Source organism: Hyperolius riggenbachi, chromosome 3, assembly GCF_040937935.1.
Source record: "Hyperolius riggenbachi isolate aHypRig1 chromosome 3, aHypRig1.pri, whole genome shotgun sequence".
Lineage (NCBI taxonomy): Eukaryota > Metazoa > Chordata > Amphibia > Anura > Hyperoliidae > Hyperolius > Hyperolius riggenbachi.
The window spans coordinates 303,996,498-304,012,431 of NC_090648.1; the positions used below are offsets into that span (position 1 = coordinate 303,996,498).

The window sequence follows — 15,934 nt, forward strand, 5'->3', positions numbered from 1 at the left end:
ATGGCTAGAAACAGTGGTACCAGATAAGGACAACATCATTAAAAACCTTTTAAAATAGGGAGGTAGTTTTGGACTGCCCCAAGTAGACTCAACAGTCTGTTTTCACAGAAAATAATACCTTTATTCAAGGGTACTCCAAAAATTGTGCAACGTGTATCACAGGCTTCAACCCATTTCATCAGGCAATATAAGTTGCTCCTTGCATTGTATTGTAATGTTATTGTTGTGGTTGCATTATTATAAGGAGGTATGGCAGCATGCATGGTTTCTTATGCAGAACAATAGAGGTTAAATTTTTTTTTACAACGCAAATTTAATTTGTTCCTCATTTTAATGAAATCACAAAATCTGACACGTCCAAATTGCAATACTAAATCTTCTAATGTATTGTTCCTGTTATGAAATAACTATGTACTTTTTCTGATTACACACTTTCCTTGACAGCTTTGAATTGCTAGTCATGCTTCATCTGACATTTTTAATTTAAAATTTTAATTCAAGTCCTTTAGTCATTTTAAAAGCCTCCTGATTAAATCCAAACAGAAAGCAGAAATGGAATGGATGCATGTAGGTTTCGAAGAAACCTGAATACATTCACGATAATAGTAGTAGTAGAAAAAGTAAAAGCAAAAATATCCACACAACACTGCCAGACTGATTTACTGTGGCAAGTACATCACAATCCCGCATTTTACTTCTTGCCATGATAACCTAAGTAGTAGATAGTGTACACCTGAATTGGCATTAGCTGTGGCTGGTTGCCACTGCAGCTATACATGTCTTCACTGAGCTAAACAGAGAAACAATGCACTTGCAAGCCAAGTCCATTTCCCTATACATAGCCAGCCTTGCAGTGGCCAGATAGTCACCTGTTCACACAAATGGGTGGAGGCAGGACACTGTAATGGACAGCTATGTCACTCTTGACAATCTTATGCATGTATGTGCCCTTGAGCATGTACAGTTTGTCAAGAGTGGGACAAAAGTTTTTTTTTTTTAATAAAATAAATGTGAAAAACCCCAAGCCTCGTTCTTCAGCCCCCCTTAGACCTTTGTCACCCATGTAGCCTGATAAATACCATTCACTGAAGAAGACATCAGTATGGGATTCAGTTCTATAAGCAATTCTAGTCCACAGGATACCTAACATTGTGGTTTGGGTCAATCTTATGAAAGGGGAGGCAAGCAATTCAGATTTCAGAACACAGCAGCCACCACTCTCTAGTAACATCTGACCCCCTTCTCTCTCTGCTTGCCAGGTTTAGAAGTCAACATTACTTCTCTTCCAATGCTATCAATAAAGAAAGAGGAGGCAAAGCCTGTAAGGTGGTCATACATCTTTCAATTTTTGCAGCAGGATTGACCATCCAATTTAATAATTTTATTGAATCAGATGAAAATCATTGCAGCAAGCATGCCTGATCGATGATTCGACTGATTTTGGATTGAAATTAGTCAAATGTATGGATGCATGTGATATTGTGACAACCAATGAATGCGATGGAACCCCCAGCTGCTGTCCTTTCAAATGTTAATGTGCGGCCCCTGTGCCGTGAGTGAGTGGGGAAGCAAGAGTGGCTAGATGCTAGCAGCAGCTTGAACAGGTGAGATTTGAATGCACAGGCACCGAGGGGGCACTTTAAAGGGACTCTGTAACAAAAATGTCATTGTGTTTTCTACCATCCTACAGGTTCCTAAACCTATTATAATGTGCCCTGGCTTACTGCAGCATGTTCTACTATCACCATCTCTGTAATAAATCAGCTTATCTTTTCCCTGTCTGACTTGTCGTCCTGTGTCTGGAAGGCTGCCAACTCTTCAGTGTGATCTGCTATGCATGCCCCCTCTACGCACACTCCCCTGTGTGTGTGTGTTATTTACATTAGCCAGCTTTTCTCTGCTCTCTTATCTTTTACAAGCTGGATAAATCCTCTGTTCACATACTGATGAGCCACATACTGCAGAATTACAGACAACCGGGCAGAGCTGTCTGCAAGAAGAAACAATCAGCTTGTAACTCTTCAGTGAGCTACAGGGGGACTGAAACTCAAAAATGATCTCTTGAGATTTAAATGGAATGCTGTATACAGCCTGCCTGTGTATGGATGTATTTTCTATGTGTGGACATGCTGTACATCAACCTACTTCCTGTTTTGGTGGCCATTTTGTTTGTTTACAAACAAACTTTTTAAAACTGTTTTTGACTACTTTTCATGCGGCGGGGAGCGGCGAAATTGTGACAGAGGGGAGTAGGAGATGTCCCCTAACACACTGGTATGTTTACTTTTGTGTGATTTTAACAATACAGATTCTCTTTAACATTTAGGGGACAGCAGCCGGGCAGTGGAAGAGGCGAAGGTGGCTTCACAAGGCCGATTCCGGTGTATGGGAAGCAAAGAGATCTTGGATCAGATTCGATCAGAGAGAGATTTGTCTCTTGGTCGATCTTATATCACTAGATGTATGGGCATTTTAACACACAGACAAAAGTACAATACCAATCTCTGCACTCTAGCAAACTATAATCAAGCCAGAGTAAAGTAAGCAATAGAGATGGCTCGAACCTCCGATTTTCGGTTCATGAACCTCGAACGCGAACCTCCGCAAAAAGTTCAGTTCGCGCGAACTTCCGCGAACCGCAATAGAATTCAATGGGGAGGCGAACTTTGAAAATTAGAAACATTTATGCTGGCCACAAAAGTGATGGAAAATATGTTTGAAGGGGTCTAACATCTGAGTTTTTGCATGGGGGAGTGGGATACACACCAAAAGTCCCATGGAAAAATCTGGATTTGACGCACAGCAGCGTTTTAAGGGCAGAAATCACATTGCATGCTAAATTGGAGGCCTAAAGTGCTTTAAAACATCTTGCATGTGTATATATCAATCAGGTAGTGAAATTAGTGTACTGCTTCATACTGACTGACCAAACTCACCGTGTAACACACCGCACACAGCAGTTTGTGTAGTGACGGCCGTGCTGGACTGGTGCGCACCAAGGCGCAAGGTCATGGCGGCATTCCAGCCCATATGGTCGCTGGGCTGAGGTAGCGCAATGACAGAACAGTGACTGTACAGCTGATCGAATTTGGTCTGTCCACAATGAAGCAACGAACTTATTATCTTGGGTGTGCCCCCTCCCCCCCCAGAGACACTCATATAGCTGGCGGTCATTTGTTCACCGAGGCAAGGTAACGATCACGAAGGGAAATTGACACATGTACATGCTTTTTGTTATGTTGTTGCAGCTGCAGTGCAGCTAGAAAAATTAGGCAGGCATGTACACGCACGAGAAAAATTATTATAGTGGCTGCTGCTAACAGCGGCCTTAAAAATTCAGGAATCCGCCTGGAGTCCTAGACCCTGTTGGTGGTGGTGGAGAAGGTAGTCAAGCAATCTGCAGGCAGAGATGCTGTGTGGTGACCGACTTAGTCATGGGGCAGGCAGTCACACAGCGTGCAGGCAGAGATGCTGTGTGCAGGGACTGACTTAGTCTTCGGGCGGGCAGTAGCCCTCCGGTATCCATACCTCATTAATTTTGATAAAGGTGAGATACTGAACACTTTTGTGACCTAGGCGACTTCTCTTCTCAGTGACAATGCCTCCAGCTGCGCTGAAGGTCCTTTCTGACAGGACGCTTGAGACAAGGCAAGACAAAAGTTGGATAACAAATAGTGACAGCTCTGGCCACAGGTCAAGCCTGCGCACCCAGTAGTCCAAGGGTTCATTGCTGCTCACAGTGTCTACATCCACACTTAAGGCCAGGTAGTCGGCTACCTGCCAGTCCTTTATTCCATTGTGCTGTGACATCACCCTTAAACGCACTTTAAAGCATAGTTGCCAGCTTGTTCTGCAAGTGCTACATCCTTTCGGCCTTCTAGTGATTTGGAAACATCTCCGCCACTTTGTGCCTATACCGAGGGTGTAGTAGCGTGCCCACCCAGTACAGCTCATTCCCCTTGAGTTTTTTTATACGGGGGTCCCTCAACAGGCTGGACAGCATGAAAGATGCGATCTGCACAAAGTTGGATGCAGTCGTACTATCCATCTCCTCTTGCTCTTCCTCAGTGATGTCAGCTGAGTTCTCCTCCTCCCCCCAGCCCCGAACAATACCACAGGAAAGTTGAGCAGCATAAGCCCCCTTCAACACCTGCTGCGGTTGTTCTTCCGCCACCTCCTCCAAAAAAAAAACACCTTCCTGTGTGTCACGCTTGGAGGTGTATTCTCCACGGTCAGCACGTGATGCATAAGCTGACGTGAAGGAGGTACACACACCAGCACAAGGAATCAGGATATCCCCAGTTTAGTGGAGGAGAGGACTGACTCCAATAGGAGATTGTGGCGCACAGAGCCGGTGCAGATCCGAACAGCCACAAACAATACTTTCGTGATAACGTCTCAGCGCAAAATAGCGCTGAGCGCATAAACCAGAACTGAGGAGATCAGGGCAGGTAGACAGAATGAACGCTTGCTTAACTAGCCACTACTTAGTGACAGCAAGCGTCCACAACAAGACAGACTGGAATGAGGCAGCCAATGCGTTTACAGCGATGGCGTGCCTCACAAAGACAGGACAGGATAGTCAGGAAATAGCAGAATCAAGATAGATGAACGTAACACAGACAAATATACAATAAGTATGTTTTCCTAGCGTATTACAATTACAGCTATCAATGAAACTATTTGTAACGTCTGACTAACATATGTATATATCGGCAATGAACCGATATATGACATAAGCAGGAACACTGACTCGCACTGGAGCAATACAGGGAACAGGACTCAGAAGGTTTCGCTATCTCTTCGCAGAGATGAACGCAATCCACAAACGGAAACAGGACAGGATTCAGAAGGATTCGTTATCTCCTCGCAGAGATGAACGCAATCCACAAACAGGACCAGGAGCAGGATACTAGCTCAGCACGGGTGATCACGATACGCGCAAACTACCAAAACGTGCTGGAAAACTGACTAACTGAACACAGGATATAAACAGTTCGTGTACGTATATATCAGCGACACTGATGTATCAACGTAACACGAATACAAGGAAAATAATAAACGTGCTGGTATGCATATATATTGGCAATGAACCAATATATGATGCAAGACCAGTAAAGTATCTTTTGAACAAGAAACACGGTCTGGGGCTGAAGCAACAGCAAGAATAGCTACACTGAAACTATGATAGCCCAAGGAAACCCTGCAGGAAGCAGATCTTTATACTGAGGTCATCCAATGGGAGCAGACATGCAGATTCCCACACAGGTGAATGATAATCAGTCACAAGCTGACAGCAGGGAAAGGCAGACAAAGCTATGCAGCTTGCATGGAAAGAGATCAGAACTGCCTCAGCAGCACTACTACTGCCAGCAATACCTGCTGCAGCAGCGACCATAACACTGTGATTTTAGCAGCCTGATTGAATGACCATCTGATTTGACATTAACATTTGGGCAGTGGCCATGTGGGCACAATCAGTGGCATCACAAAGCTGATTCCTGAGAGATTTCCAACTGAAATCGATTGGGAATTGGCCTGGGCTGTATGGGCAGCCAATATATTTCTTTCCAATCATATTACATCAGAGAGAAATCTGTCTCTTGGTCGATCTGCCCATACATCCCTAGATGAATGGGCACCTTTAGAAATGTAGCTATGGGCACATTTAGAAATGTGACTACTTACATGAACAAAGACTATTATAACGAGCAGGAAGTTTTGAATGCGGGTGACACAATTTATTGGTTAATTTAAGAGAGGAAAAAGTTTTCAGCCAATAAGCTGTCTTAAGACTCTATTCCTGTGGACCACTGTACATTATAATGAGTATAAGAGAAACTTTGCTAATTAATAATTTCAACAAAGCAATATGTTAATATTCAGAAGAAAATGACAAATTCTAATCTGATATGGACATTCACCACCACAGAACTTTACCATTTATTACTGTGCCATTTAAAATCCTACATCAGCTTATACCATTCATTTTTTTCTTTTGTTTAATGCTGAGTTTATCTTTGCCTAATTAATTGTTAGGAGAGATAATGAAATGCTAGACGGAAAACAATGACAGTTTGTTAACCTTAATGATCTAAAGTAGGCCTGTGAGAAATAAACGCCAGATAAATGAGAACAAATCCAGCAACACAACTTTGCTTTGTTCACAACTTTCAGCAGGGTAGCAGATTTAATATTATATTAATAAAGTACTGGTGGTATCCTGTCCTTGTTGGTCACTGCACATGTCTTTGTTAATGACATGCAGGCTATAGCTATAATAACACATCTCTCTCGGCGAAGGGGAATTTTATGTGACACGGAAAATCTGCTTGCTATCAATTCTGCAAACACGGCATCTGCCAGATTGCCAAGATCCATCTCAGGGATGAAAATCAATTAATATTCTAATTTATCTGTCATTATTGGTCACAGTGCATTATTCATCCCAATTTATGGAGTCCTACATGACTGTACTTGAAAGACAGACTTGTCTTATATTCCCAAAGTGCTCATAGTGAAAGCTATAAAATGATATTCTGTAAATGTTGCACTGGTATATTTTCTTCTAAAATGGATTATATTACACTTTGTTTTTTCTAGGTTAGCCATGCAGCCATTTTCTTTACTGTATATTATATATTACAGCATTAGATATCATGCTATATTACACCTTACTGTTTCCTATTATTGAGTTCTCTTTATTAATGTTTTTTGGCATGGCACTTTTAAATGCTCTTTCAATACAATTTGAGTTAAAAAACAAGTGGGTTAATATGTATTGTTTCGTTTAAGTTATATTGCAGCAAGTATACTGCAGGCCTGCTATGTATGTTACCCTGTCTGCGCACTGTGCCACAGGGTAATATGCATGGTGGAATGGTGCAGTGCAATTGTCCTGCCCCAGGCTCTCCTGCCGCAGGACGATCACACCGCACCATGTGTAAAAGTAGCCTGACACAACCTATAGTACAGTCACAGACAGAGAACATTTATAAAGAAAGTAATTTTGGGGTGTTACACAATGACAATAAAGTGCTTAAATCTATACTGCACTTTTCTCCTGATGGGCTCAAAGAGCTGCAGCCACTAAGATGCGCTCTATAGTCAGTAACAGGGTTAGGGACTCTTGCCCAAGGTCTGCTACTGAATAGGTGCTGACTTACTGAACAGGAAGAGCCAAGACTCGAACCATAGTCTCTGGTGTCAGAGGCAGAGCCCTTAACCATTAACTGCTACTGCTAGTATCTAACAAATGTACACTATGCAAACTAGACTTTTATCATGGTAAGGAAGCCAAAGTTATATTTTAAATAACTTTTAACATGGTAAGGAAGCAAAATTGTATTATACATATAGTCATAAAAGAAAGGACATAAGAAATTAACATTTTTTTTTACTAGTTTCATTGATTTTTTTTTTTTCGTTTCATGTCACTCCTGTAGAAATTGTGCATATTGAGCGAGCTCCAGTAAAGTTGGTGTGCACACTTACAAGGTAGAGCACATTACACAATTAGTGCAACTCATGGTCCCTAGGTAATGAGAGTAAGGTGCTACCTGCTTAGTGCACGGTATTCTAACAATGCTCACATTATCCAGGTAACACGGGTTAATGGTGCAATGTACTACCTCACCAGCAAAATGGTAAAATTGGCATGCATTTCCTGCATAGTGGCAACTTTGCTTGAGATTACTGAAAATGCTGCATTGATTCTTATCTTTACTTCTAAGGCCCAAGCCTTGGCAACCTTTCCAGAAATCTGTCCCTGAGAGCCCTTCTCCTCTATGTACATATTATCTGCATACAGTATACAGTTCAATATGCCATGGTTACAAAAAAATACATTTTTAACGATGCATATCTTTTACAGCAAACTGCTAAGTAATTAGGCAACATACTACAATCTGCTCATAAGTAATATGTACAAAATGTAAAACTGTTTTACATTTGCTTGTCTAGGCACAAGCCGCACGACTGAGCAAGAGACATTTTTAAAGTTACCATTCCTTTAAAGCCTAAATAAACCTAAAATCAACCACTAGTGCAAATTCTCAAAGTAATCATGCTGATAAGACTAAACTATAAGAACTGCTATTGGTACTGAACTTTTCAAATTTATAAACTTGGCTAATTTCTTTGTAGCAGATTGATGTCTTACCCACTACCTACTTCCTGTGAACTGTAAGGTATGCCTCCTTGTAGGAACACATGATTTCTACCATAATGCAGGTAAAATGTAGCTTAGTATTTATTGGTCTTTGTACTTTGCATGTCACAAGGTCACACCTTATTGACTAACTTAGCAACTGAAGCTACAGAGAGGAAGACTAAATCTGTACTGCAGATTGCCAAGTCCGTTGACCCATGAATCAGGCATTCTGTCTTTCACTTTGCTTCTACGCATGTATGAATTTGCTTATCATCCTGGTTAGTATTTGAATTGGCCTTGTTTAATTACAAGTTCAGTTAGGCTTTAAGTTGAAAAGTTCAAGCCAGACAGTAAAACAATAAACATCTGAAACACTTGTAGGACACAAATCTTAATCCAACATCCCAATTATTAGAAGTCCTTTACTGCATTAACCTGATATGACATTAGTTAAACCAGCAATTTGCAAGAAAAGCTGTTAAACCTGTCAGACAGAGAAATACTTCAGGCCATGGTAATTCCCGTCTAAGGAGAAAGCTCTTTTTAAGTGTGTTATTATAATCGAAAATAAATGACTTTTATATAACTTTAATGTTACCATTAGAAATAAAAATTAGAAGTTTCATTTTTTCTCTCTGGTACTCACATGGAATTTTATTCAGTTCGTTCATGAACTTCTCTTTGAGCTTTGAAAAGTGATTATCTTTCCCATCGCCCGGAGCCCCCGCCTCGGTAGTGTTCTCCCGTAATGCAGGTGTGACAATTGTTGTTTGGGGTGCTGTCATCGCCTCGCGACGAATATCGCTTGACTTCACTTTGGTCCCAAGGGACTGCTGCAGACGAAAGATAACAGAAAATATTTTTTCAAAAGATTCAAGATGAATTCTATCTCGCAGCCAGAAAAAGTAATCAAATGCTGCATCTGCAGGGTACCCGCTCACTATATAAATATGACTTTACTTGTGCATTCATTGGTGTTATTTCCCATAATATTTAACAAGAGAATATTTTCCTGTTTCATCCAAGGCTTTCTGCTTAGTTATACAATTAGTTTAACCAGCAAATCTGCAATCAGGGCCGTATCTATAATGAAGCCGACTGAATCATGCAATTCATGTGGCAAACTGATGGGGGCAGCATGCAGCACTATGCAGTGGTACTGCCAATTTTTCTCTTTCCCTCTCTTATGGTGCCACCATCACTGTGCAGGAAGAGATTTCCTCCTCCGTAGTTGGGGAGCCGCAAAAAATAAAAATCACAGAGCGGCATAGAGCTTTCCCTGTGCCCTGCCTGATAGGACTCAGATCAGATTACTGCAGAAAGTCTGGAGCCTGCCCTGTCTGCAGTGCTCATTCAATGTATAATTCTTTACTGTTATTGATCACAGTGCTTATTCTACATGAATTTTTGTAGTCCTCAAAGAGGACAAATCACAAATAAGCATTTAACCTGAAAACCACCCTAGCACTGACATTTTAACCTCTCAAAACAAAGCACTGCCATTTAATCACGTCATCTTTCTCCACTAAAACTGCTGAATCAACTAGTATGATTGCAGAGGGCTGTGTTTTTTACTGTCTGAATCCAATGGTTCTGATTGCCTTATTCTGAAAACTCACATAGCACATAATTCTTTTTCAACTATTTTTTAATGCTTTACAGTTTTATTACTACTTATTCTCGTTAACAACCTCAGACTGTGAATAAGAACCCTTTCCTTCCAACACAGTCAGTGTTAAGTTCTATTTCCTAGTGGCAGTAAGCATGACTAAGTAAAAAAAAAGTCACTGGGTCAGATTTGACATAGTGACCTCAAGAGCATACAATCTATAAGTGGCGAGAAAGGTCACAAATGCAGTCTCTGCAGTTTTTATTAGGGCACTCCTAAAACTGCTGTTAAGAATGTTTACAGCTTTTTTCTTTAAAACCAATACTGCAGAGGGTGTGTTAAAGTCTTAATCATGCAACACTTTCTGATTTAAAGAAATGGCTGGCCTGTAGGCAAGTAGATGCACAGCAACCATTACAAAGCCTCAAAAAGCCACACATTTGAGGGCATGGCCATTCTCTTCTTCCTCCTGAATGCAAGATTGCATCACCTGCAATGCAGGAGATTGCTTATAGGAAGGTGTCAAACTCCAGGCCTGGAGGGCCAGATCCATGCCAGTGTTTAGAATGGACTGAGAAAGAGAGGGATGTGTTCTACCTGATGGACCACACCTTTCCTGATTCAGACCCATCAATTAATTTGAGCTGTGTCAAATATGTGTGAGGACCTCGGCCCTCGTAGGACCGGTTTGACATCCCTGGATTATAGGAAGGTGAATAGGCAGGAGGCATGGCTAAAATAAAAATAAACAGAAAATTCTATCTGCAGTCTTTTTTTTAGACAAAAAAAAATACTGTCTATAATAATAATAATACTGTTATTATTATTTTGTAAATGCACTAAAATATCTATAAGACTTAATAAAACAGAGATTAAATTCTACATTTCGATTTTCCATATATCTTCTGAATTTGACTTTAAGATTGTAATTGTTATTTTGCAGCCACTAGGATAAAAACCAATATCTTTGACTTGGGTGTGAGATTACTTTATGATGATTGCTAGAGGGATATTGTGTTATGGAAAGGTCTCCAGTGAGGTCAGAGAGCACGCTATAAAATAAATTTGCCAGAAGGTAACAAAGAGAAAGCAGCAAAGAAATCAAAGGTCCAAGCAAAATTATGTCAAATGGAGCTTTTTCTAGACCTGAACATTGTTGAGATTAAACATTAAGGTTAACAAGGGTATGTTTGCCACTCACAAAGTTTTCCATTACTGCATTTTACTTACAGAAACATGAGGATATATTCCAAGCACAAACCATTTCATGACATTAACAATGTTGATTGTTAAATAAGTTACTATTTATCTAAATAAGACGTTTATAGGTTTATTTTCCTAAGAACTTCAGTGTTACTGTACAATTTTGCTGATCTTCAGTCATGTTTATTTTGTGATTATAAAAAAAATTATATAGAAAAACATAAAGCACCACAAGCTGTATTATAAACTACTGTTTTCTTATGTTGCTGTCACTTATAGTAGATAGTGATATCAGTAGAGTGTTGTACAAGGTTAGCCATCAATAAAAGCGAGAAGTTCTTAATCAGGATGATAACATGTATTAGCTAAGTTAAAAGAATAAGGGTAATCTTTTGGTTATTCAGCTTTCTCAGACTGGAATTCTGTATGCTGACAATATTTAAGAACAGACAAGAATATACATGCAACATCAAAAGTGGATACATAGATTTTTTTTGCAAGTATAAATACATGTTATTAAGATACCTTAATTGTAACAAAACATCCAAACAGGGTCTTGAGAGGATTTTAGCTGATTTGACACATAGATAAGGCCCTTTGTTTACTCAATCCTCACAAAACTGAGACTTAGACAGGTGTAGAGGCATCATAAATTACGAGTTCAAAAGTAAGCTAAATTCAGAATGGATGCAATATTTGTCTAGGATGAAAAATAATTATGGCATTAAACAGGGCCGCCTTCAGAAATTTCTGGGCCTCTTACTGGGCAAACTAACTGGGCCCCCACTTCACCTTCAGTGGATGATTTTGTAAGTGAAATACTGAGAATCCACTTTGGAGAGATTGACTAGTCCAAAACTTGGCAGATTTTTATTACTATTGCAAGTGACAGTGATACAGGAAGAAGATAGTTTATAGTGCACCACACACTGGAAGAATTGCACATCATATGCATGTGTTAAAATTTCTTTTAAATCTTACAATTTTATTCGTGGCCGTTTAAGAGTGAAAACATATTCCGGAATGCCATTTGTGGTCTTGACTAAACAGCTGCAAAAATATTAAAGTAACAATTTTGTATTCATTTTTTTCACTGACTTATGAATAGGCATTGGGAAGAATTGAAGTTTTGATACTTAAACTGTTATCACTATAGATTTTTTTAAATGTTAACTTCAAGACATTTTGGGCCATATGCAATTCAATTTTTCACCTGAGTTTTCTCCTAGGAGAAAAAATGTCATCTTTGATTTAAAATAACTTTTTAGCATCTTGCAATGGAAAAAGTATCAATAAGTAGGTACAAAGAACTATCAAAATTATTTTGAGTATTCTTTTGCTTGCTGGTGGTTTAACCACTTTACCCCCGCCCGTACGGATTTCTCCGTCCCTTTTTCCATCCTTTAACCCCCAGGGACGGAGAAATCCGTACTTTGCGCACTCCCGCCGCTGCCCGTGCTCCCGCTCGTAAACACGCCGCCCACCGCTAGTAAACACGCCGCCGCCCGCTCGCCCAGAGATCAACGAACGGGAAAATCCATTCCTGTTCGTTGATCTAAGCCCCGCAATGATCCGCTGCCGCTCGGCTGAGCAGCGCGATCATTGTGAGCAATAACAAACTCCCAGCCTCTTTCTACTTCCTGCAAGCGTCCGGAAGGACGCTTGCAGGTCGCATGAAACAAAAAGTTACTGTTGCCATCTTGTGGCCAAATAGTAAAACTACACCCTAAGCATTTTTTACACACAAATAAACTAGTTTTACACAAAAAATTAACTCCTTACCTCCCACACTCCCCAATTTTTTTTTGTAATAAAAAAAAATAAAAAATTTACAATTTAAAAAAAATACATAAATAGTTACCTTAGGGACTGAACTTTTTAAATATTTATGTCAAGAGGGTATAACGCTGTTACTTTATAAACTATGGGCTTGTAATTAGGGATGGACGCAAAACTGAAAAAAATGCACCTTTATTTCCAATTAAAATATTGGCGGCAAACATTGTGATAGGGACATAATTTAAACGGTTTTATAACCGGGATAAATAGGCATATACATTTAATGGGTTTTAATTACAGTAGCATGCATTATTTAAAAACTATAAAGGCCGAAAACTGAAAAATAATAAATTTTTTCCCACATTTTTTCCTATTTTCCCATTAAAACACATTTAAAATAAAATTATTCTTGGCATAATGTCCCACCTAAAGAAAGCCTAATTGGTGACGAAAAAAACAAGATATAGTTCATTTCATTGCGATAAGTAATGATAAAATTATAGACGAATGAATGGAAGGAGCGCTGAAAGGTGAAAATTGCTCTGGTGGTCAGGGGATAAAACCCCTCAGTTGGGAAGTGGTTAAAAGTCATTTTATTGACACTTTTTAAAATATCACCTAGGAGGAAACTCAGGTGAAAAAGTGAATTGCATATGGCCCTTTATCTTTTTGGAAAACACACTATGTTAAGGCTTTAACAACATGGCTTTAACATTTTTATATACACACACACCAAAAATTCAGAACTCCTCATATGGTACATTCACATCCCTAAAGTGTAAAGCAGGCCATACACTGGCTCGATTCCCGGCCGTTTCGACAGCAGATTCGATCCTGGGATCGAATCTGCTGCCAATCGTTCGCGGTAAACGCAGCCGCCGATCCGATTTCCTCCCGAAATCGGATCAGTCCGTCGATCGCGCCGTGCAGGAAATTACCCTCGATCGCCCGCGGGTAAAGTGCGCGTCGCTAGCGGCGGCCGATCCGATCAAGTATACATTACCTGAGGCTGGCTCCCGGGCGTCTTCTCCATGCTGCACGGCTCTGTTCCGGCTCCATCCATCCCGGCACTTCCTGTGTCACTGCAGTGACCAGGAAGTTCAAATAGAGGGCGCTGTATTTGAACTTCCTGGTCACGGAGTAACACAGGAAGCGCCGTAATGGAGCCGGAACAGAGCCGTGCAATGCGGAGAAGATGCCCGGGAGCCAGCATCAGGTAATGTATACGGGGGGGGACAGGCGGCAGGAGCAGCTCAGCAGATGGTGAATCGGTTTCAGGCTGAAATCGATTCACAATCTGTTTGCAGTAAAGGCAGCCATACGATCCCTCTCTGATCAGATTCGATCAGATAGGGATCTGTCAGCTGGTCGATCTAATGGCACATCGACCAGTGTATGGCCACCTTTAGAGTGCTTACATACATCCAGTTTTGGTTGGCCAATAACCTGCCAGTTTTACCACTTACGTATAAGGGCCAACAGACTTTGAGTACTATGAACAGATTGTGTAGGTACATGATTCAGAGGCCCCAAAGTGAAATATAATTATTCAAAAAGGTTGAAAAATCAAGGATCTAAAGGTAACATTTTCCTCCTCTTGGGGAAACACTTAATGGTGAGGTTATCAACTGTTATTTCATGGATCTTAATTAACAAAACTCTCTTAGATTTCAATGTGAGTGTAATCATTGTCAGAAACTCACTACCCTATGTTGGCTATTGGTTTCCTCCCACATTCCCCTCCTCCTTCTTTTCCTTTGAGATTGTGTAGGTAAGCTCTATATAGAGCTGTAAGATGGGTCAACCATTGGCCAGTTGAAATTGGATGTGTCTACCGGGGTTTAACTATTGTACATTACAATATTTGTTATTCTTTAATTTATTCTTAACGTTAACTAGAGGCCCAACTACTGGTTGAGTGGGTTGAGAGTGAGCATCTGCATTTAGGTGCCCCCTTACCCAAGTTCAATCTGCACTGATGCAGAGCAGATATGCCAACCTTCGTCCCACAGCTTTTGTTGTACATAGTCACAATGTCACAACTTCCATCACAGCGCAGCCCAGAAAAGTAGATTTGCTCCTTTAAAAACTGACTGTCATCTCAAAGGATGGAAATAGTGGAAAATGACAGACAACTATTAGCCTGACTGACAAGATAAAATAGTCTGTTTCATGCATCTACAGTTGTGAATTGTAAAGAGAACGTGGAGTTTTTAATGTGACTTTATTTCTGTATATTTAATTGCAGACTTTAAATATCCTATAATTGCTTAAATAATACTTTCCCGGGTCTGTTAAAATCTGGAATATAAAAATGACAGTATTTATGGCTACAAAATATGAAAAATTTCATTAAGCTCTAGCAGAAAGTAAATGAGAGATGAACATATGCAGAAAGTCTTATAAATTCAATCACAAAATTAATAAAAGGCATTGGTGTACCAAAGACACAAACAACAGCTGCAGACTGTGTCAGATTCACTATATCAAAGCATAAAGCCTCAAAGTCAGCTTCAAAATGCAGAAAAAGGAATCAGAGATAGGAACTGAACAAATGCGTGCCATGCATAGATTGCCACCTTCTGTGCCACTGGCATTAGCTAGAATAATTCACATTTGTATAGTCATGGCGTGTAAATGGACTTAAACCTTCCTAATATTGCAGTTGATTGTACTGTATGTATTCACATTCACTGGTAGTTGCATATTTCCTGTGAGAAAAGGTAGGGTATTAAATCCAGTAATTATGAAGCCTTTTTTTTGGGGGGGGGGGGGGGCACCTCCCTATACAAGGTAGAGGAAATCCATTTGAATGTATTACTTGAATTTATTATTTTGAAAACCTGCTTCATTTTTTTTGTCCAGTTTTATTTGCACTGATTAATGAATTTATGATTAACTTTTGTAATGTATTTACCTTACATTTTGACCTGAATATTAAAGTACACACATATATAATATTTCCAGATTGATCGAATTGTCCATATTCAAGTATACATGTCAACAAACCTTCCCGGTTGCCTGATCTGAAGGGGAAGACTTGTTCCCAGATGAGATTTCTTAGTCAATAGCTCTGAAATAAGAGTGACAAGGGGTTGCCTGGTCATGCACACACGTAATTCATGCTCCAAGGATTCAGAGCAGTATGCTAATGTTGTCATGATTGTCAGCTGAGTAGTGGACCTTTGGTG

General features: G+C 40.0%; 1 protein-coding gene across 2 annotated transcripts in view; it reads right to left on the reverse strand.

Annotated features, from left to right (window-relative positions):
- SYT1 (synaptotagmin 1) overlaps nt 1-15,934 on the reverse strand; it is a 765,091-nt gene that overhangs the window by 206,758 nt on the left and 542,399 nt on the right. For both annotated transcript variants that reach the window (XM_068276627.1, XM_068276626.1), the window contains exon 6: nt 8,799-8,985. In XM_068276627.1, coding sequence (XP_068132728.1) covers nt 8,799-8,985 — 187 coding nt within the window. The remainder of the gene's footprint in view (nt 1-8,798; nt 8,986-15,934) is intronic.